Source organism: Gossypium hirsutum, chromosome A10 (genome assembly GCF_007990345.1).
Source record: "Gossypium hirsutum isolate 1008001.06 chromosome A10, Gossypium_hirsutum_v2.1, whole genome shotgun sequence".
In the NCBI taxonomy this organism is placed as follows: Eukaryota; Viridiplantae; Streptophyta; class Magnoliopsida; order Malvales; family Malvaceae; genus Gossypium; species Gossypium hirsutum.
Window position 1 is genome coordinate 215,934 of NC_053433.1, and position 23,078 is coordinate 239,011.

The 23,078-nt window shown below is 33.1% G+C and overlaps 3 protein-coding genes across 4 annotated transcripts; 1 reads left to right on the forward strand and 2 right to left on the reverse strand.

The window, feature by feature from the left end:
• The first annotated feature begins 1,383 nt into the window (after window positions 1–1,383).
• On the forward strand, window positions 1,384–8,390 carry LOC107925070 (V-type proton ATPase catalytic subunit A-like). Its single transcript, XM_016855633.2, has 20 exons — window positions 1,384–1,840; window positions 2,846–2,972; window positions 3,149–3,204; window positions 3,316–3,372; window positions 3,544–3,655; window positions 3,735–3,772; window positions 4,137–4,238; window positions 4,335–4,391; window positions 4,710–4,781; window positions 4,855–4,956; window positions 5,050–5,112; window positions 5,191–5,323; window positions 5,543–5,649; window positions 6,066–6,260; window positions 6,371–6,457; window positions 6,589–6,693; window positions 7,218–7,315; window positions 7,437–7,515; window positions 7,774–7,862; window positions 7,951–8,390. Exons 1-20 carry the CDS (start codon window positions 1,763–1,765, stop codon window positions 8,063–8,065), a joined length of 1,872 nt encoding a protein of 623 aa, XP_016711122.2. The 5' UTR covers window positions 1,384–1,762; the 3' UTR covers window positions 8,066–8,390.
• Window positions 8,391–8,991: 601 nt separating this feature from the next.
• LOC107925075 (7-dehydrocholesterol reductase) lies at window positions 8,992–15,281 on the reverse strand. Its single transcript, XM_016855640.2, has 13 exons — window positions 15,029–15,281; window positions 13,374–13,596; window positions 13,081–13,136; window positions 12,475–12,577; window positions 12,320–12,385; window positions 11,761–11,874; window positions 11,476–11,602; window positions 10,789–10,889; window positions 10,079–10,204; window positions 9,914–9,978; window positions 9,624–9,705; window positions 9,451–9,533; window positions 8,992–9,281 (listed from the first exon to the last, which is right to left on the reverse strand). The coding sequence occupies exons 1-13, from the start codon at window positions 15,127–15,129 to the stop codon at window positions 9,215–9,217; spliced, it is 1,314 nt and encodes a 437-aa protein (XP_016711129.2). The 5' UTR covers window positions 15,130–15,281; the 3' UTR covers window positions 8,992–9,214.
• Window positions 15,282–16,406: 1,125 nt separating this feature from the next.
• LOC107925072 (GPI mannosyltransferase 2) lies at window positions 16,407–21,938 on the reverse strand. 2 transcript variants are annotated; one of them, XM_016855634.2, is made up of 8 exons: window positions 21,231–21,938; window positions 21,051–21,156; window positions 19,671–19,763; window positions 19,385–19,580; window positions 17,862–18,040; window positions 17,392–17,639; window positions 17,008–17,180; window positions 16,407–16,808 (listed from the first exon to the last, which is right to left on the reverse strand). In XM_016855634.2, the coding sequence occupies exons 1-8, from the start codon at window positions 21,580–21,582 to the stop codon at window positions 16,650–16,652; spliced, it is 1,506 nt and encodes a 501-aa protein (XP_016711123.2). In that variant the 5' UTR covers window positions 21,583–21,938; the 3' UTR covers window positions 16,407–16,649. The 2 variants fall into 2 exon arrangements, with proteins under 2 accessions (XP_016711123.2, XP_016711124.2); XM_016855635.2 differs by having other exon boundaries at window positions 16,407–16,819.
• Between the last annotated feature and the right edge of the window lie 1,140 nt (window positions 21,939–23,078).

The following is a 23,078-nucleotide window of genomic DNA, read 5'->3' on the forward strand; positions in this document are numbered from 1 at the left end:
TTATGTATTAATTTGTGTAAGTTGTAATAAATTATTAAAAAAAAATGTGGCATTGTTAGTTAAAACTTCATGTAACGTGGAAGAGGTTATGAGTTTGATTCTTTCTAAATCCAAATTTGAACTACTTCGGAAGTAGTGGATTAAGGTTCGAGTATTAAAATCTGTTATATGGTAATCTAATTTGATATATCTCATTAGTTGTATTGTTAATTAAACAATAACTAATTATAAATTATTTTTTTTAAAGATTGTAACTAGTTGAAGTTTAATTCTTTTTATTTCAGTTTTATACATAAATGATAATTAATTTATTATACCTATATCTCGTGAATCCACCTCATACCTTATAAGTCTCGATAGGGTGCCTTGCGAGCTAAAAACATTTGTGAGCATATGTGGGGACCACGCTCTTGATAGTAACAAAATATTTATCATTTGTACATTATATTTATTTATTGTCTTAATATCACAACCCATATTTATAAAGAAAGGACATTAATAAGGTTTTTTAGAAGATCAAAATTAAATTTTAATTTTTATTATAATAAAAATAAAAATTTATTGTTTTAATAGCTTATATCTTTATATTTTTTAAATAATTAAAATAAATTTTATCACTTTAAGAGGTTAAAGTGTAATTTACTTTTACTAACTTAAAATTTTAAATATTTTAACAGAAAATTTTTTATTTTATCAGAGCTAGAGCCACTTCTAGTTCTCTTAACTATGCCCCTGTAATAAAAATTTCTTTTTTATTTCACTCTACACTAATATCCTTAAATATCATTCTCCCTCTTCTCGCGCTCTTACTCGTTAAGAATTCAAATTCACTAATTTTTATGACTCTCCACCTATAATATAAATCATTGCAATCCTAACCTTGTATCAATATGTCACAAATAGATTAATTTATGGAATTAATGTCAAAATATAAAAGTATCTAAAAAAAATATTGTGTTGATTTTTGAAGGGGATGACATGACAAATTAGATTTAGTTTAGCAATTCATAATTACCGGATAACATATATTTTGTAGGTTGTAAAAAATTATATAATCAAATAATATATACCATATTGCGCGATATAAAATATACGATAAGATATATAAAAGCTTTTGACACGAATCCTGTCATTGAATCATCTTCTAATTTCTTTTTCGTCAGCCTTGACAAAAGTTTTGACACGTCACAACTAATTATTTGGATTTTTTAAAAATTGTTTGAAAAATTAAAGTAAAATTTGAATTTCTTTCTCATATTTTTCAAAAATAGATATTAAAATTACATAGAATTTCATATTTTTATATTTTTATATTTTTAAAATGCTATATTTTATATTAAATTCCCAGAAAAACAAAAACAAAAATGCCATGTGGAATGACTTAATCGGTTAGTGTCACATCTTTACCAAGATTTCACGGAATTTTTAAAAGATAATAAGGTCATATTGGAAATTTCAATAAATTACAGGGACTATTCACGAAGTTATCCCCAATAAATAAATCTCATTATCATGTTCGGCTTCTCCTCATGTCTCTCTCTATTTATCGCCTTTCTTCTCTCTGAGTAGTTTCTTTGCTTCACTGAATTGTTCTCTTGATTCAAACACTAGGGTTTGATCGATAATTTTATTCATATTTTCCTTTACTTCGATTGCAATTATTCAGATCTTCAAAATCCGAGTTATTTTCTTTCATTTAATCTGAAATTGGTTGGATTTTCCTTTTAATTTTGAAATTTAATCTAAGAAAGAAGGGGAAAAAATGCCGGCAGTTTACGGATCCAGATTGACAACTTTCGAGGATTCAGAGAAAGAGAGCGAATACGGTTATGTTCGTAAGGTGAACTCTCTTTCATTATATCATTCTTCTTATATTTTCTAACCTCAAGTCGATTTTTTTTAAACTTTGGATTGAGATTAGCTGGATGTGTTTCGTATCTTTTTATTGGATGATCCGTGTTTCTTACTGTAATTATTTTTATTTAGTTGATTTCAGGCTTTTTTTTTGTGTTTTATAATTTCTTGATCTGTTTTTTGGTTGGAGTGAACTGATTGAGTGTTTAAATTTTTTTAAAGAAATCTTGATCTGTTTTTTTCTTTTGTTGTTATAAATTATAGTGATTTGAAATGTTTGATATATTTTATGGGGATTTTTTTTCGTTTTGAAAATGCTTGATCAGTGACTTCTCGATTGATCTCTATGTTAATTTACTTGATTATTCATAGGCTTAATTTTGTGTTCTTATTTATATCCATATTGGTAGTTAGCCTAATGATTTCTATCAGGCTTTGCTTTTATTTTTCCCTTTATTATTTTTTTGTCGTTATTTCATGCTTTCAATGCTTTGTAGTCTATTATTTTTTGTAATACTGAAAATTGGCTACTTTTTGGGGTTTCAATGACTGTTTGATTATTGCCAAACTATAGTTGATTTTGTTAGGCTTGTGATAGTTTATGCTGTAATATATTTCGGTTGAATTGCTTCCACTGCCCATTTCAGCTGAAATCATGCATTTGATTCAGATGCTAAGCCTGGTTCAGGATCAAATTTCTGTCACAATTTATCACTATGGGCTTGATTGAAGAAACTTGTTATTGTGAATTCCATCAGTATAGATAATGAGAAGGCTACTTTCTTTTTTATTTCTATTTTTCATGTGGGTATACAAGTAATATTGTATTTAAAGGAAGTGCTAGACATTAATATTTTGACTTTCTTTTTAAGTTCATCTATCAACTTGAAGTGCTTTTTTCTGAGTGAACACAACCTACTGAATTAGCTAGGATTAATGCATTCTCTTCTTACTTCCTTTTTCTTGTTTCTCCACTTTAACTATCACACAGGTGTCTGGACCAGTCGTCGTTGCTGATGGAATGGCTGGTGCTGCTATGTATGAATTAGTCCGTGTTGGACATGATAATCTAATTGGTGAAATTATTCGGTTGGAAGGAGACTCTGCTACAATCCAAGGTGTTTTATTAATACTAACATTACTACATTAGCCCTTTCAGTTAAAGCTTTCCTTTTGTTTATGTTCTTTGCTTTTTTGGAAAGAAAGTTTGTAAAAAGAGACTAATTACCTGTGGCTACAGTGAGGGTCCTTAGCGGAAATGAGTTCTGAAACTTTAACTATGTTCTTGTTTCAGTTTATGAAGAAACAGCTGGCCTGATGGTTAATGATCCAGTTCTGCGGACACACAAGGTCCATTATTGTTTCTTCATTTTAAGTTTTAAAGCTGCACTAGTTGCACTTCAGTTTCTCGATGGTGAGTTGATTATATTTTTGAGCTTATATCATATGTTATTTGTGCAGCCCCTGTCTGTTGAGTTGGGACCAGGAATATTGGGAAACATTTTTGATGGCATTCAGGTTCAATCATACTTTGCATGCAGTTTAAATTCCTCCACCTCTGTAGCTCTTTCTCGTCTTTTTTGTTGTGAAAATCACCTTATCATTTACCTGCTGTGTTGTTAAGTAGTATTATTGAGTCCATGTTAATTGATATCTGCCCATCTTTTTTTGGTTGTTAAATCAACATAGAGGCCTTTGAAAACTATTGCCAAAAGATCGGGTGATGTATATATCCCTAGAGGAGTTTCTGTCCCGGCTCTTGACAAAGATGCTCTTTGGGACTTTCAGCCTAAAAAAATCGGTATGTAGCTATTAAGATGCAACTTAATTAGATGTTGGCTTCTGAGACTGGTGTTCAATTTAATTTTTACTTCCTGCAGGTGAGGGAGACCTTCTAACTGGTGGAGACTTGTATGCTGTAAGTTTGATGCCTCATGCTCTCATTTATAATACTAGTTCCTTAAGCAAGCAGAAGCGACAGGCAATACCTTACGTATATTAACAGGGTGAGGGTTTTAAAGAAAACGATTGGAAGGGAGGGAGAGTGCATAATTGCAATTTGCTTTGATTTTATTCTACAGAAGTCAGCACACAGACAAGTTTTGTTTGAGGGCTAGGGAGCCAAAAACTTTAATAATTTAAAATAGTAATAAAACCTATATATTTCAACGCATTGCATCTCTTAAGGCAAAAACGTACAGCCAGTTGCTATGGAGAAATAGGATGGTACTTGGATCACTTCTTTTTTCTTTTTGAAAATTAATACTTTAACTTCAATGCAGACCGTCTTTGAAAACAGTTTGATGCAACATCATGTTGCCCTGCCTCCTGATGCAATGGGAAAGATAACTTACATTGCTCCTCCTGGTCAATATTCTTTGAAGGTTTGGCTGTTTAACTCTTTTATCATGACATCTATATCCTTTAATGTGGGACAAAACTTTCTTTTTGCTATAACTGACCCTTTTACTTCATTGTAGGATACTGTGCTGGAACTTGAGTTTCAAGGTGTCAAAAAGCAATTCACCATGCTTCAGGTTTTGATTATTTTTCATTTTTTTAGTCATTGCGTTTTCCATGCTTATATGTGACACTAGGTGGGTTAGGTTCGTTTGAGTTTGTTCAGTACTTTTTAGTCAAATTGTTGTGTGGGGATGGGTCACATATCAATGTTGGTCATCCCTTGTACTAGAATTTGGATTTGGCCAAGATGATTTTTGTTAATTGGCTTTGGACCATTGTCTTTTATTAGTTAATTTACGTTTGGTATTCGGTCAATATTTTTCCTTCTGTAAGACCCTTTTTTGTTAATAATTGCATTTTTTTTATATGAACTATGCTACACCTGTTTGCAGACATGGCCTGTACGTACACCTAGACCTGTTGCGACAAAACTTGCTGCAGATACCCCTCTGCTTACTGGCCAGGTAGCCTTGTTGTGAGTTGTTTTAATTAACTCTTCTTTCAAAGGAAAATGGTATTGACTTTGTGTGTGGTCAGCGTGTTCTTGATGCTCTATTCCCCTCGGTTCTTGGTGGAACTTGTGCTATTCCTGGTGCTTTTGGCTGTGGCAAAACTGTGATTAGTCAAGCTCTTTCTAAGGTTAAGTTTTTATACAGTTCTATTGAACTTAAAACTTTTTTCGATAACTCAATTATAGATATTCATTATGTTTATTTTTCTGACCATGTGCAGTACTCGAATTCTGATGCTGTTGTCTATGTTGGTTGTGGGGAGCGTGGAAATGAAATGGCTGAGGTGTTCTTTTATCTTTTATTTTGGAAATTTATCCTTCTTGAAATTTTAGTTCTCTGATTCTATGTTTATTTATTTCAGGTTCTTATGGATTTCCCTCAATTGACAATGACATTGCCTGATGGTCGTGAAGAATCTGTCATGAAGCGCACAACACTTGTGGCTAACACTTCTAACATGCCTGTGGCAGCTCGTGAAGCCTCGATTTACACGGGTAAAACTTTGAATTGCTACCCATAAATTAGACAGTGTACTGTTGCATGAAGTGTAACCTCTGGGAGTAAGAGTGTCCAATTGTTTTTTTTTTTTGGCTAATTTCTTTGATTATATGACAAATTTGGGGATCTGTTTGTGTTTACCTTTGTTGCCTCCTTTTGTATTCTGAAAAGGACATGGGCTGCCAGTAACATTCTTTCTTTTAATCGATATGCAGGGATCACTATAGCTGAATACTTCAGAGATATGGGCTACAATGTTAGTATGATGGCAGACTCAACATCTCGATGGGCCGAAGCATTGCGTGAAATTTCTGGACGGCTGGTAAAATTCTTTGCCAAAACTTTTTTAGTGAAACAACCTGTATTCCCTTTGTCTTATCATTTTCCAATGCTTCATATAGTTTAGGCTTATCGACATGGTGCATGGAGAATGCTTCAGTTTAGTCTCCGTTCATAACAGTTCATGTGGCTAATGATAAATTAATGATGTCTCTGTGTAATTGGGGGTAGAACTGCTATTTCTTTTCTTTTTTTTCCCAGTTGTCTTGGTCCTCCAGCTTAATAATACTGTCAAAAATATGATTTGATGGAAAAGTGGCTTTGTTTTGTTCATAAATGAAAATGAATGAAATTTTTATTTGTTTTTAATTCTTGCATACCTCCAGTATTCACTCTTTTGTCTTCACAGCTTTCTTTCTATTAAGCTCATATTGGCATCTGATTTAATTTCTCTTGCAGGCAGAAATGCCTGCTGATAGTGGATATCCCGCGTATCTGGCTGCTAGATTAGCCTCATTTTATGAACGTGCTGGTAAAGTTAAATGCCTTGGTGGGCCAGAACGTACAGGTAGTGTGACAATTGTTGGTGCTGTTTCTCCTCCTGGAGGAGATTTCTCTGACCCTGTGACATCTGCGACCCTCAGTATTGTCCAGGTATAAATCAAGATTTCATGCATTCCCTCATTTATGTTAGTACTGTGTATGACTGTTATACTTATATATGGAAAAATGATCTCCATATTCCTTGCTGGTTTGGATTTTAGGTTTTCTGGGGTCTTGACAAGAAACTTGCTCAGAGGAAGCATTTCCCTTCTGTCAACTGGCTTATTTCATACTCAAAGTACTCAGGGGTATGTTCATGATCTGATCCCCTTTAGTTTGTAATTATCACATGATATGATTTGCCATTCTTTCCTTGAGCTGGCCTTTTCCTAAGTGGTACAACTTTTCCATATTGATTGATTGTTTCTTGTGTTCTCAGGCACTGGAATCTTTCTATGACAAATTTGATCCCGACTTTATTAGCATTAGGACTAAGGCCCGAGAAGTGCTTCAGAGGGAAGATGATTTGAATGAAATTGTCCAGGTATGTTCTCTTATCATGCTATGTTTGTTGATGAATTAGAATCTAGCTATTTATTACTGTTTAATGGCATAAGAACTTCTGAGCAGAATTTTATAGGTCAATTTTGACCAAGCATTGAATCTATTAGACACACATAATGTTGCTTTCATCCTCTTGTCCCTTCATTTGCTTCCATTTACATGTTCTGATTGTAATGTCATTGTTGTTTATGTTAGATCTGTCTAAAGGCTGGGATACTTGTTTGACCTGGTAGGCCTGGCCCGTACTGGGCAAATTCAGGCTAGTCCAACCCACATTACTACTTAATAATAATAATAAATAATTTAAATTTAGGATATTATTATAAAATATTTTTTATCTGAATAGTGAAATGGGCCAGCCCTGGCTTGGTTGTGGAACTTGGAAAACAATCAGCCTGCTGCCTCGCCCTTGGACACCTTTAGTTATGTAATCTGCTAGTGCAAACTTTTAGGACTTTTTTTCTCCTCTTACTCCAGCACTCACTGGATTTTGTATTGTTACAGCTTGTAGGAAAGGATGCTCTAGCTGAAACCGATAAGATCACACTAGAAACTGCTAAACTTTTAAGGGAAGATTATCTTGCTCAGAATGCTTTTACTCCGTAAGCTCCTGCCTTCACTATTCGACACCAGAAAATTATCGTTGTAGCTATTGTTGTTTCAATGTCTTTGTCTTGATATGGAATCAATTTATGTGCGTGTTTCTTGGTTTTGCTGTGACAGATATGACAAGTTCTGTCCATTCTACAAGTCTGTTTGGATGATGCGCAATATTGTTCATTTCAATGCTTTGGCCAACCAGGTAATGCTCTCTGTCGCTGCATCAACTGCTTATCAGTACTCCCATGTTTTCCAATAATTTCTAATATGGCCAGTTTTTAGAAAAAGCATCTAGGCTGCATCCGTAGACTGTAATATATACTTAGAAATTGCACAACAGAAATTAGTATTTTAAATTCTAAAATGTCTATGCAGCTGAAGATGCGAAATTTATGTTAAGAAAGTAGAACAGCATGTTGTAGAATTATATATAATAATTAAAGTTGTTAATCAAGTGCAGGCAGTGGAGAAAGCTGCCGGGATGGACGGTCAGAAGATAACATACAGTCTTATCAAGCATCGTCTAGGAGATCTCTTTTATCGTTTAGTGTAAGTTGGAGCATTTTTCTTTCTAGGATGCTGTGGTTTTGGCCCAAAAGAAGGGACGCTAATGGTGCATAATTTGTCTATTACACAGGTCCCAAAAATTTGAAGACCCAGCGGAAGGAGAAGAAGCCCTGGTGGCAAAATTCAAAAAGCTTAACGAGGATCTTACAGCTGGTTTCCGTGCATTGGAGGATGAAACTAGGTGAACAAAAGGTTAAAGATTAGACTTTCTCCCTACCTATCCTAGTCCAGGTTTCTCTCTCTTGTGTCTTGCTAGATGCATGTCGTGCCGGCGTTGTAGCTTTTTGTTGGCATGAACTCTAGAGTGGTATTAGCTGCGAATTTGTTATTTATTACTTTCTGGCCTTTCCCTTTTTGACAGCATGAAACTGGATCCTTATTTTTATTATATATATATGTGCGTATATGCAAATAAGATGTGTATTTTCCCTTTCAAGTTTTGAGTGGGAAAAAAACATAATAAGCTTTGTGTATTGAATATCAGGTATTTATTTATGCCTTTTTTTAAAATAGTGTTTCATTTAGTTCTTCATTTTCTCCTCTCCGGATTTCGAAAATTGAATTTGGATGATATCTGCCCCACATACACAATTTCCCTTTTTCGCAACTTATATGTATATATATCTTTTAACAAAGGTTTTTGAAATCTTACATTTCTTAATAAATAACTAAAATTTTGAAGCAAAGCTAAGGGTCGGAGAGTCTTAAAAGATTTTTGTTCTCTTTTAAGCCTAAAACCTTTACAAAAACTGAAAAGTTTTGGACATTTTTTCGAGTTTTCATATGCAAATTTAATTTTAAACCTTTGGGGTTCCCTCAAAAAAATGGTCCGAGATTTCATTCGATTTCAAAATATTAAATTTTAAATAAATCAAATAAAATGACGAAATCAATTGGAATACGAGTAAAAGAATTAAACTGTGATTGCTATAAATTTGTGAGCTAAAAACTAGATTATAAGTTCTGGTTAAAACCTCAAGTTTCATTATTTTTTTTATTTTATATTAAAATATCTTAAAAAGATAAAAAAAAATCATAATAATATAACCTACTTCGAAACTGAATTGATAGCTACTCATTTAAAGTTTAAATAATAAATTCTAAAACGGACTGAAAATAAGAATGCCAAAATTTATTTTACCATTATCACTAGTACTTGGAATATATCCTAGGATTTCAATACAAGCAGCATTTGCCAAGCAAAGCTTTTAATCCTCTACACTCAAAAAAAGACCAAAAGGAGTTTCGTTGGCAATTTGTAAAGGAGATGATGTTACAAAGCACATTGCTAACAAAATGCAGGCGGTGCACTGGATTCCCCAAACATCCATCTCTCAGTAAATTCCGGGAATGATCTTATAGGGAACCTTGTTGCAGTATAGTTTCCAGTACTTACCATATCTGAAATAAAGAACAATCTCTAGTTACAACCTTCATTCAACTTCTAAGATGAATGATCTCATTAGTAAAACTTGAATGTTTTCTAGTTAAAACAATATTAAACATCCAAAACCTAAAGCCACTCAAAAGATAGTAGTCTGGGTAAAACACAGAAGTTTAAATTACTTACTTGGACCGGCACCGGTCATCATCCCTCTTGGCTCGGTCGAATAAGAGGATGGTAAGAAACACGACGTAGAAGTATGGCAGAAACTAATGAAGTAACCAAAAGCAATAAAAAAATCAGATAAAGTTACAAGTAGCACCGAGTAGTATACTTATAACAATTACGAACAAGCTTACATGGTTGAATAAAGCCGGAACAGTCCAAAAGAATGCAGCTAATATTTCTGGCACGTAATGGAAATGACGAGCCAAACCCCACCTGCAAAATCCATGATACAAAATGTGTTATGTTCGATGTGAGGTCCAAGCCACAGCTCAAACAAATTCTCCAGTAATACAATTAAGTGAACATCATCATTTCCTATAAAGGCCACCCGATTCGAGTTAAAGCTTGTACATGCTGATTTAGCCAGCAAATATTTTCACAAAAGAAGGAATACTGAAAATTCATGGTAGAAAGAACTCACCATCCTGATGTTAAAAGAAGGCTGGTTTTGGTTTCCCCGGATGTTGTTGTGTAGGTGGCTTCAATCTGTAGAAAAGACCAGACGAGTTCAGATGGTGATTTCGAGTACCAATGTCTGAAGTTACGAACATGAAAATGGAGATGAAAACTGGCATGAGATACGAACCTTTGATGGAGCTTTTCCCCAAATTTTGCATTTGCCATTTGTTCTGCGAAATTCTTGTCTTTGCCTATCACAATCATAGTTGATATATATGCAAAGAATGCCAACGACAAGAATATATAGTGCAAGCTACAACATAGAAAGCAAATTGTTAGAAGAGTTCATTTTTTATCCACCTACAGTGTAATTCTTTTAACTTCAGCAGAGTAAAAAATTACCAGTCTCACTTCCTATGAACAAGATTTTTAGAAGAGTTGATTTAATTCTATAGGTCCTTTCCATGATACAAGATTTTGTTTGCATGAATGAAAACAAGTATATTTACCTCAACAACCAATACTATTAATCTCCGTAAAAGCTGTACTTGACAAATACCAGCTTGGAAGCTGAATGCTGAAATCTAAATCTGCTATGTTCTTGCCCCCATCCCACCCCCCCCCCCCAACAAAAAAAAAATTGTTTTTCCATGTATTTACAGGGTTTTTAGATAATTGCATCTCCATATTCATGTCCGGATATGCATTGAACATGGATAAGAGAAGGAACAGTTGGAGTAACACAACAAAAAATGTTTTATTTCAAACAATTGCAATTCAAAATTATTGGGGTCATTAATCTCCAAACCAAACAAGTAACATGGTCGACAAACATATAATGATAAGAACATGGCTGGCAATATATTGTCTATAATTTTCAGAGAAACGTTAACATACCTGCATTCCAAGGTTTACCGGATGGTTGACAAGGTACATCCCTGGTGAAGTATACACGGATGGAACCCAAACCAAGCAACCCCAGCAAATATAGAATCCAGCTGCCAAAACCCAGATATGAATTAAGATGGGATAGAGTTTGAAACAATATTTCAGTTATCAAAACATTAAACATCTGCAGAACACTAGAAATTCCTATGGCTGAGAATTTGTAGCAAAAATTAAAACAGGCATATCTATTACAGCTTATAGAAGGTTTAATTACAAGAAACACCAAAGCCATAAACTACAATAGAATAATGAAGCATATATACATATTTCATATGCATATACATATTAGCTTTTCATACACACTTTTATAGTCTATGTTACTAGGACTCGAATTGGATACGTATGTGTTCCCACATGAGAATGTTCAATTTTTCTATATTTTTCCATGTATTTGGAGGATCCTTGAAGGTTATATCCCCATTCCTCCTCCAAATATATATCAGACATGAGTACTTCAAGAAAACTGAATAGTCAAAGCAACATAGTATATAGGAAAAGTTCATGGCCTTATTAGGGTACAATAGAATATCATGGCCCTTTTCCTAGAACTTTAGAATAGTTCGAGAGCTTATTTAATGTTTAGCCAATAAATGGGCAATATATGAGACTTCTAGACAGAAAAGTAGGAGTGTAAACCTCGATCGTGTGCAATGTCCATTGTGTTCCAGTAACCAGCTTCCCACCAAAAGAACTTTGTAACATACACAAGCATCAATGTCGTATTCACAAGCATTGAATCTGAAACTTTCCCATTGAGTTCATACTAGTAAAGAAAAAAAGTGATGTTAAAGGTGGCATCAAAAAGATTATTTTCTTAACGATAGAAGACTCAATTTAGTTTATTACAATTCAGAGCAAAATAAAACTAGTTTATTATAAACAAATAAACCAGCACTGCAAAAATTAACCAGCAAGAGTTACCTGCTTTATGCAATAGGTGACAGCGAGAACAGCCCAAGACATCATCCCGAATCTGCAATTTGTAAAGACTTTGATGTCGAAGTTTTTTCCAATTCGTGGATACAGCTCCATGCCCTGCAACAAAAAAAGAGCACAACACTCTTATGCTCACCACATGCATCATGGAAAAGCTTTCTCAAAGTTACATTGCATAATTCTTCCTAAGAACTCGTCTTTCAAGAATCTGCAGCTGCTCATACATTACCTACTCAGTCTCTCTTTCTTCATTTTAGGTAAAAGCCAGTAGAGTACTCTACACTTCGGGTTTGTTTTTGAGAAGTTTTCATTTTTTTCACAATCTTATACTTCTATGATGCATATACAAGCATATAATTTGCATGTCTATATATGTGGCCCACACCAACAAACTTTCATTGTATAATCAACTAAAAATACAAATCTGCATTATCCAAGGCAATGTCTCAGAGTTTCATATTCGACACGATCCATACCTTTCAAGCTTGGCAAGGAACATTAAAACACCAGCTAATGTAAATATCAAAAGTTCAGAGATTCTTACCCAGTAGAAATCAATTATCAAGTTCCCCGATGACCCACAATCTGTAGAAGAAGGTGCCACATGACCCTGCAAACATAAAGTGCAGTGGTGGAGTTAACATAATGGAAGTGTTAACTAGTGAACAAACTTACCTCGACCTAAACTTATTTCCTCACTTTAATGTATAAGAAAACACAAAAGATCAAGCTTCCAAAGATGAGTGCTGAATATATTTCTCCCAAATGATCGTAAACAACCGTGGGGTTGAAAATCTCAAACCTGGAAACAAAAATCGTAGAGAGATTGATGTTGCTTGAAAGTTAAGTCGAGACCAGAAAACAGGAATAAGAAAACTCATGTTCACGGAAAAAGAAAAAGGATCAAAGGAATGCTAGTATCATGCATTTAATTTCCGAGGAACGAATAGGAACTTTGCACCAGAAGACTACGAGTGTAAACAGCATTTCAGTATGACGAAAATCAATCACAGGGTTATTTCTGAATAAGACTAGAAGTCTGAAATTTTGGCTCAATGAGTAGGTGCATGCATCCCACTGCTAAAAGAGCACAGTTCAAATCCACCCTTACCAAATTAAAAAAGTACGAAGGTGGAATTAAAACCGGAAACACTATTTCCAAACTGATACAGGGCCCTTATTTACATTCCGAGTTTTCCTTTCTGCACTTTCAATGACCAGTATATATAGACTTCATATATTTGTTTAATCAAAGAAAAGAAATTCTGCAATTGCATCTGATATGCTAAAAAGTAAAGTCCTTACCACCAAAGACTAATATAGGTAACCAATGTCACAAAGTACGCTGCCATACCATTCGCCTGCAAAATCAATAAAACAAAGCTGATGATTTATGCAATAAAGTAGCTATAAATATTATGATTTAAGAATTCATAATTCCATTTAAAAGATATAAAAAGGGTAAAAAAACATCAAGTAACTCAAACCTAAACTACTTGGACTAGAGGAGGCTACTCATATTCATATACCCATATCCATGTCGGTCAGACATGAGAATTTCAAGAAAAACGAAGAGTAGGAGTAACATAGACTCATACCTTGTAAACAGGTCGGTTACCAGTGGGAGATACCGGACCCTCAACCCTCTTTCCAGGGAGAAGCAATTGAAGTGCTGCTTCAAATGCTCCATAAACAAAAATAATTTTCCAAGCAATTGCAGTGGGTCTTGGCCATATATCTATAAAACCTTGCAATCCATGCTGCTTGAGATAATTCCGAGTTTGAACAACGGATCCATCAGCATGTACCATCGTATACCATCTGCATGTAGGAAGGAAACAATTTTAATACGAACTCGGCAATCAAATTATAGGAAATTTTGCAAAATCAAGGAAGAACTCGGTTAAGCAGCTACAGAAGGATATTACACTATATTACTCAGACTTGAGTGTGAGTGTTGGATAAGGCATGTGCAATTTTTAATGTAAAACTTTAAAAGATTTGAATATACTCGTGCAGGTCTCATGCCCAATCTGACAATCATGCCTTAATTCGAGTAGAATACAACTATGGTCCACTCAAAGCTAAATGTTCCATTGTACTTTCAAAAATCAGAGCATCCTTTTTCTGATAACATTAAAATGGTCCACAGAAATTAGATTTGTCAAATAAAACAAAAACATTACTAAATTCCAACTCTTAACCTCAAAAACTACTGTTTCTTAGGTGCATATATTCATGAAAAAGTAAAATTATTACAGTGCCAGCAATCACTCCAAAGAGGAAATTTTTAACGTTCAGTCAGTAACCACAAAGGTAAAACATGATAGAGTCACCTACCACATTACTCGAACTCTAGCCTTCATGTCAAATTCAAATACGAATCCAACACAAATATGTTTGATTTTTTAAATGTTTTTCATGTAGTTGGAAGATCCTAGAAAGGTCATATCCTCGTACTCATATCCAGATATGCATTAGTTATATTGCTCTAACTTCCAATTTTTCTTGAAGTACCCATGTCTAATACTCATACCCAACACACGGGTACGAGGATATGACTTCCAAGTATTTCAAAACACATAGAAATACATAGAAAAAGATCATGCCCAGTGTAAGACAGATACTCATATCCGACACTCACACCCGAGTCCAAGTAACATTGAAAATTTCAACAAACAAGAAAGAGTTGCATTAGCTGACCTATATGCACATGCAAAGCTCTGAATTCAGATCTATAAAACTATATATTTTCCTCTTTCTGACCCATAAAAACAAATTACTCATTTCCTCTCACGTCATGTTTTACAAACCCAAATACCTGCACGTGCCAACAACCCCATGAAAAAACTATTCCTGAACTCCAGCTATTAAAATAAAATTAGAACTTTTTTTTAAAAAATTTATATTCAAATTTCTTTTGCATCTCTCATGAACTAAACAAAGATTCAAACATTAAGCATTTTTTCCTTCATTTTCCCGGTACCCAAACAGAAAAAAAAAAAGAGTGGACTTTTATCGCAAAACAATATACAAACATAATAAATCTATTAAATCTATTAATTTGACAACTGACGTAATATTCAATCCGTAATACCAACAACTGTCAACAACAATTTACAAAAAAAGAAAATCAATAAGATCTAAAAACTTGTTAACATTTTATCTTCATTATTATAATAGAAATTTCGATTTCACAAATTAGATTAGAGAAAAAAAAAACTTCAAAAAATGAAGTATTGAGTTAACTTACAGTAGGATAACAAAAAGTGGGCAAAGTGAGAGCAAGGATAACATGGAGAAATAAGTGAGTGCTGGTGAATGAACGGTCTTTGTTTCTGGAGCTGCTGCCATTTTTTGATCGCTTCTTAGTCTTTGCTCTCTTCGTTTTGGTCTTTGCTTTACTTCGATACTGATAATGAATCTCCCTTTATGAGTCCATTAGATGTATATAAAAATAAAATATCACTCATCACTGTCTTCCATGTGAAATGATGCATTTAATTTGACTATTTAGTCCTGTCCTCTACCACCAAATATATTTGACTATTAACTCTACATACATTTTACTTTTTTTTTAATCATTAAAATGCATAAATTATTTTATAATTTTCATGAATGATATTAAAAAGAAAACAATGATTATTCTAAAAAAATAAAATTAATGAATTATATAAAAAACTTTTTAAATTTTAAACCAATATAAATAGGAAAAAAAACATAAATTTTTAATGATAATTAAGAAAATTGGTATTTTAAAAAATAAAATTGAACGGATGCAAAAAATCTAAACATTTTTGCTAAAAATAGAAAAGTAATAAAAGAAATTTTATTTTACGATTTTACCCACTTTTGGCTTTAATGTTTCAAAATAATTTGAGCTACTTCTGATTATAAATATCAATGAGTGGATTTTCATTTTTTATTCAATCCCACAATCTTATCTAATTTGATAACATTGATTATAATGTTGGAAAATCATACAAGTGATTAAAATCACATTATTATAGCTTTATGAGTTATATAAATATATTAAAAAAAACAAATGTTATGTTTTTTATTACTTTATTATATTATTTTAATTTTTTTTCACTCGAAATTAGCTTTAATGTTTACTTTCGTATATGAGTTTCTCAATTTGATGTTTGAATTTTCTTTTATACTATTTAAGTACTTAAAATTAACTTTAATGTTGAAATAAAATTACTCCAATCAAATGTATTTTCAAACCTTAAAAATACATTATTTAAAAGACCAGTTACAAATATGTATAATATCAACATTAAATAGCTCATATATCAGTCCCATAATAAATTTTTTATTTTTCATTTTATTTTTACAAATTAGAACTTCATTTTAAATAGTTCATAAAAAGTTTAAGGTGCTTTTTATAAATATCTTTAAAAAATAAATTTTCAAGTAAACAACCAATAAACAATAACTTTTATATGGCATTTTTTAGAAAAATATTTTTTATATAGAGTTTTTAGAAAATGTTTATTTTAAATCATTAAAAAATTATAATTAATTATAAATTAAATGAAAAATGAAATTTCAATTTTTTTACTCCGAACCCCTACTTGTTAATCTGATCTGTATCCAAATAAGTTGATAAAAGAGCAAGTGAAGTATATTTCAACCCTTGTTAATTTTTTGAAAGGAAAATCCGAAACAATCTTGTGAATGAAATAAATAGATGAGAACATATTTTCCCTGGTTAACAAAACTACAAGAATTTAATTCAATGGGAACTTAGGCAAATACATAATATAATTATCTAACCATGCTATTATCATAAATCATCTCTTCTATGGAGTACAACTTCAAAATCTCCTCCCACCGCATCATTACAAGGATTTGATCGCATCCCATAATTAAGTGAAAGGGTAGAAATTCGAAAAGAGCAAGCTGCCGAGAAGGATATAAGCAAAACAATATACCCATATCATATATCCCCATTTCTTATGAGATGTCATTATCAACGAAGCAAACCAATATAGAGACGGACTGGCAGACAAGAAACGTGTTGCCACCTGTCAATCACCTAATTTTTTTAGATGTTAAATACGAAGCTACCTTTCGCTATACTTACTAAATACTGACTTGCTAAAATGTGATGCAAAAATGTAAAGCAAGAATAGAAACGAGGAACGAAAAAGTTCAACGTTTTCATACTTCTTATTCTTTCTATGAGCCATGCAAATCGATAATGTTATAGGGGAAGAAACTAACCTGGACATGCATCACAAAAAATGCTGTAGCTGCCATGAAGCCAACCTGTAGGATAAATGGGAGAACGAAAGCAGATGTATATCCTAGCTTCTCTAATGATCCATGAACCGTTCTGCCCTCGGCAAGATCCTCTCCTTGGCTTATTTTCTTCCTCGATTTAAGATTATGATTTTCTGTCACAACGATAATAATTGCTTTAACAGGTTGTCGAACTGTTCCCACAATTTTTTTTTCATATAACATTTTGTAAGAGAGAGATTTCAGCACACAAGCAGAAACAAACACAAACACAATATAGTACTAAAACCACCAATCCAACAGCCATGCAGAGAAATATGCGGCGGCATTCATAATTCACCAGCCATTTGTTTTCGAAAGTAATACCTTGCTTCCTAGAAGAATATTTCTCTGAAAATTGGGTGTCGTTTGATCTTTGTGGTTTCTGAGAAGAAAAAATTACTGCCATGGAACTTTTCTCCTCAACTGAAGCTTGAAAACCCAATGATCGAACTATTTCAGGTCTTGACTTCACATAATAGATGATTGAACAAACTGCCAAAGACAGTATTGGAGATGCCAATAGAAAGTTTGGCAGTTGTTTAAATCTGAAGTATCTCAAGAATCCCACTCCCCTAGAATATAAGTAAAACACAAAAGCATGCATCTGAGAAACCGATCACAACAAAATCTAATCGGTATAAAATTTGAAAGCTAAAAAGTAGATTCCAATACATTAATGATTTCCTGTAAGCAGGATTATTTAAACTAGCACCTAGAGAACTTGATAATTACTAACATACCATGTATGAATAAAATGCAATAAATGGTATACAATGACCAGCAAAAGAACATACCAATAATGACTTTGAATGTAATTGTATAGCAAAGGTATTCTTGCTTTACACCAAGGCCTCATTTCATCGGAAGAACGTCCTAGACACATATTGTAGTAGCCATATGCTTGAAAAGAAATAAAGGGAACAAAAATGCAGATACAACGCAGTGCTCCACTTATAAGAATCCACAATGCCAACTAGCACGGAAATAGAAAGTTGTTTACGAAACCATACATTTGTTTAAAAAGTTTGTTCACTGTACTCTTAAAGTGAAACTTTTAAACTCTACAACTGAAATATGCCATGTCTATTATTTTTAATTTATTTTTAATATGCCTTAAAAAGGGAATGTAACAACTCTCTAACTGCCTTGGTGGAATAAAAAAACTCCAGCAGCGGTGCATAATAGAATATTCCTTCTCACAAATCAATGTTTGATGCAAAATCACATACCATAATAGAAAGCTAAAAAATGGTATTATATTAATTCGCTCAATATTAATGAATGATTAACTAACTAACTAACAAACAAACTAACAAACTAACTAATATATCCACTTTGGCATAAGCAAAATGATCCCACACCCATTGAAGACAATTAAGGAAACAAGATAGACATGCACAAAAGATACCTGCAAATGCCCTTGTGGGAACATGTGTAAATGGAAAATACATGAAGACGAAAAAAACATGAATCAAAACAAAAAAATGCCCTCATGTTTACTGAACTAACTTATTATATGATATCAAAAAAACATGTACTGCAATGTAAAACATAAAGCCAATAATAGTTATTGGTTGGCTGAAAAAAATAAAAATACGTATTGGAAAAAAAAAATTTCCATTTCATTTCTTTAAGGACTAAACGGTGCAAACTAAAACTGGCAACTAGGCATGAATACAATTGAAGATTAAATGTTTGTGTTTCCTTTCAAGAATGTCCCAAAATTGTCTACTTTCTTTTAAAACATAAAAAAAAAAACTGTTACTTCCTCTATATCCTATTAAAATTTCTGGATTGATCTTTTACTTTTATCAATTGAAACCTTAACACTAAGGCAAAATTCACTTCGTAATCTGCATACAAGGTCCAATTGCACATTGAATTTAAGATTAAGAAAATTTATATAATTACTAAGAAATGAGGCAGCTGTGATAGAAGATCAGCTTTACAATTAAAAAAAAGAGGAAGAAGCAAACAAATTAAAGGAAGAGTTATAGAGCATAAAAAATAGACAGTTGCAAGCTGAATATGAAATTTGGTTACCTAACTATCTCATTGACAGCATGATATTAGACTAAGGTTTTGAGTTTAATTCCATTAACTATACCCCATTTCCACTAATGTCTTCACCTAGGAATGGGATTTATGTACAATGCTTCCGCAGCCCATTAAACATCAATGGAAGATAAAACCATTAATAAGCAGTCAAATAACTGAAATCTAGCCCTTTCAGCATTGCCTTAAGGATGAAGCCTTGTGGGAAAATAAACACAACCTGCAAATAGAGCATTATAACCTAAGAAAATGAGAAACTTACAAAAGCACGCTTTTTCAGATAAAAAGCATCATAAGCCTGATGCATTGCCTGAAACCCAAAATAACCAGCATTGAGCACTCCATTAGATCTTGCAAAACCGGAAAGAGCAAGCCAAAGCACCGCAATATTATTTGCACGAGATAGTAAATAGTAGCATCCACCAACTGAAAACAAGGCATACAAGCTCTCAGAATATCTGCAATCACAAGAAAACACAAAAAAGATAATCCACAATCTACTTCACCCTCTGAAAATCAACATAAGAAGAAAGAAATGAGAACACTACATTGATGAGTAGAATATGGACGCCGGATTAAAGCAAAACAAAACGGAAGCCTGCAATGCAGCATTGGGGTCCTTCAAAATAATTACTGAAAGCCTGTTAGAGCAAAAGCATGAGGAGAATAGTCATAAGTTAAATAAAATATCATGATTCTCCATAAATCTAGAATGCAGAGCAACATCACAGGAACTTTAAAAAAAAGTAACAGCAAGACAATTATATCTTGTTCCATAAAATAGGGCTTAATGCGACAATGGAAATTGTTAAAATGTACCAACTTTAAGATAAAACAAATAATAAAAAAGTTAGCATTAAACATCACAAAATTAAATCATAATTGCATAAGATACCCATATTCAGGCCAATCTCACTACCAAGAAGATAAGACCGTCTCAAAATATGACTCGAGACATTGTGACTTGTCCAATTAAGATTGATTTTATATAGTATCCCATATGCCGAAACCTCAACTTTAAATGTAGAAAATCCATCTTGATAACATAATAAACAGGCAATCATTACAAAATTTTCAAATTTTCATTCCAAATGGAAGGTGAGATGTGGAACTCCTCTTAAGAATATATGAATTCATAAAACTGAAATCAGATATTAAATTCACATATTTAATTTTTTTTATGAGAAAAATGCCAGCTCCACCCCTTCAAATTCATGAATAACAAGGGAAGTACTAAGTAATCAAAGCAACACTACTTGAGATGGCTTCTCTTTATATGTTAGTTGAAACCTCAGAAGTTTGCTAGTATTTACGGCTGATCTTAGTGCTTGATATGGTCAAGGACTGCTCCCATTGAAGAATAATAGATTTACATTAAGAAAGAAGGCAGAGATTTGGTTGAAAGAAAATTTTGGCACTTTATAACAGCAGCATCATCTACGACAGATATTCCTTTCCTAAAATATGCTATCTTAATTAGTCCAACTTTACCAATGCCAATTTCCGATCATCTTTCAGGAAAACAATACAACACCTGCATTTATACTAAACTAGTTATTGCTATCACACAAGAGGCAAAAACTAGTTATCACCTACATGTCACATGTACACTTCAATTTGCTTGTTTAGAACACTGAAAACTTTCAAAGAATAAACCTTCCCTATTCTTATATCAATTTAAAAACTATAAGAGACGGTATAAATGGACACGCCCAAAATAAAAAAGGCCAATCATAAGGGATTATTATGATATATGATACTACTAAACCTAATACTTAGTAGCACGACTGAGCATTTGGTTCAATGGCGGGTGCACCTAATCCTTGAACTAATAAGCAGAAACATTTAGTACTTCCCAACACAAACCAATTAATAAAAATAATATCAAAAACATTTCTGGGATCGAGTAACTGGAAATGAAAATTCACCTGTAAAGGTAAATGGCCGTGAAAATAAACGCCACATTGCAAACAACATAACCAGACAGCGCCAACACTGCCCTATAACCGATAATCGGAACCAATGGCGCGAAAACTGCAATGTTACAGCACAAATTTTAACCAAAAAAATCCCAAACAAATACACCTCCAATTCTTCAAATAACGGACCTGTTTGTGAGAAGACAAAAATACAAGCAGGCAATAAGGGCAGAAACGCGTAGAACTGCTCGTATTCATACCCGCACTGAGCGATCCGGACGAAATAAACGCTGTCCCAAACGACACCATTCTCGATGGCAGAACCGAGAGAAGGGAGAAGAGGTGGAGGAAGAGGGGGAGAAGGATTACCGAGGCAATTTGGGTTGAGAGGCGCGGAGGTGTCGTAAGGGGCGAGAAGGGTGCGCCATAAGATAGAAAGGATTAAAAGAACAAATCTAGAGAAAATGGCGGCTTTCAGCACTTTGGATTGGTGGGAACTGTTGAGAAGCTCCAATGGCGATTTTGAATATCCTGTTGGCATTTTTGACCTTTACAAGGATTTCTGTATATAGTGAAGGAAACGAGAGAGGAGATTTGAAGAATTAGAGATTTGTTTAAAGTTTGCGCGAATATAATATTACTAAACTTCCGTGCGGTGGGTCTTGCGCTGCCGTGTTTTGCTTCCTCGGTTCTCCTCAAGCGAAGTCCCCTTCCATGTTTCTTGGCCGCTGCACTTAGTTTCTCCAGTTGGCAACGTCGGCGGCGCTTCGGATCTGTTTCTTGGCATCCGAGTGTTTATTGAGGGCAGCTTCTTTGCTCGTTTTGTCTTTCTTTCTCCTGTGTGTGGGAGCTGCCGGTTTTATGCTTTAACTGGAAACCAGTTTTTCTCTAAAAAAAAAAAAGGAATCTAAAATTAAGGTAAAAATACCTTTTTATTACCTCTCGATTTTGATGTTTAGCAAAGGCAATTAACCCATATTTTTCATCAATTATAATAATAAATTTAATTCCAGTACACCCTTCGAACTAATGGACATATCTTAATTATATATAGGTAAAAGTATTACCAAGGTTTATATACAAAGAATCAGATTATAAATATATATATTTTTACTAGAAAAGAATAAATTAACTATTATATATTAGATTAATTAAATAAACTAATAATTTTTATTAAAACTTTGGTCCATTTCCATTATTTAAAATTGGTATCATTAATAAAATAATTAGATAGTTTTTTAATAATAGAAAACTATAAATGAATATATTTTTTTATAATGAAAGGAGTAAATCAAGTGCTTTTAGATAAAATAAGTTTTACATGTGATGCACCGAATTTATCTCGCAATAATAAATTCCTAACAAGAAAGTTAGAGAACTCAAAAGAAAGTAAATTTGATATGTAGCTACCTTTTGGCCTTAATAATACGTCGTATGAGTGTCATTTAATGAATATCTACAGAATTTTCTAATGTTATTTCAATTAAATTAAAGCAGCCACTCTCAACAATAATCTTGTTATAGTTCATTAATCGAGTCACTTCTAGACCAATTAAAATAGCCCATAGCTCGAACTTTAAACCGAAGCCCCTTCTAACAAATTTCCTAAAGCATCCTACCTTGCATACAATCTAATCAGGCCTACTTGAAATATGTTGAAAAATAAATTCATTCCTATTTTTTTCGTAGCATCTAGCACAAGACAAAAAAAGAGTCCCGCATGAGCATCATCTCCACAAAAATCGTCATTCAAGTTGGTAATTATCCAATTCAAAATATCTAAATTAAAGGAGTGAGACAAATAATTCGGGTTATTACCTTTTCCCATACTTTAATTGCAATAGAACAATCATGCAAAGTATGAATAATTGTTTCTTGATTGTCCCCACACATGGTGCAGTTCCTTGTAGGAGACAAATTTCTTTTATTCCTTTCAAAGTTTGTTAAGAGCTTACGGTATATAACTATCTAGAGAAAATGTTTGATTCTTGATGGTAGATTAGTCTTTTAAATTCCCCTCCAAATCTTATTCCCTGT

Bases quoted from the DNA above. Each gene is read 5' to 3' on its own strand.
- LOC107925072 (XM_016855634.2), bottom strand. From the start codon at position 21,582: ATGCCAACAGGATATTCAAAATCGCCATTGGAGCTTCTCAACAGTTCC. The intron at 19,764-21,050 runs GTGAATTTTCAT...TTGCTCTAACAG, and splicing joins ACGGCCATTTACCTTTACAG to GCTTTCAGTAATTATTTTGA. The intron at 17,181-17,391 runs GTATTACTTTCG...TCGTTGTGACAG, and splicing joins ATATTCTTCTAGGAAGCAAG to AAAATCATAATCTTAAATCG.
- LOC107925075 (XM_016855640.2), bottom strand. From the start codon at position 15,129: ATGGCAGCAGCTCCAGAAACAAAGACCGTTCATTCACCAGCACTCACT. The intron at 13,137-13,373 runs GTATGAGTCTAT...TTGATTTTGCAG, and splicing joins GTAACCGACCTGTTTACAAG to GCGAATGGTATGGCAGCGTA. The intron at 10,890-11,475 runs GTTTACACTCCT...GGGTTTTGGCAG, and splicing joins GGACATTGCACACGATCGAG to CTGGATTCTATATTTGCTGG.
- LOC107925070 (XM_016855633.2), top strand. From the start codon at position 1,763: ATGCCGGCAGTTTACGGATCCAGATTGACAACTTTCGAGGATTCAGAG. The intron at 4,957-5,049 runs GTTAAGTTTTTA...GACCATGTGCAG, and splicing joins TTAGTCAAGCTCTTTCTAAG to TACTCGAATTCTGATGCTGT. The intron at 7,316-7,436 runs GTAAGCTCCTGC...TTGCTGTGACAG, and splicing joins GCTCAGAATGCTTTTACTCC to ATATGACAAGTTCTGTCCAT.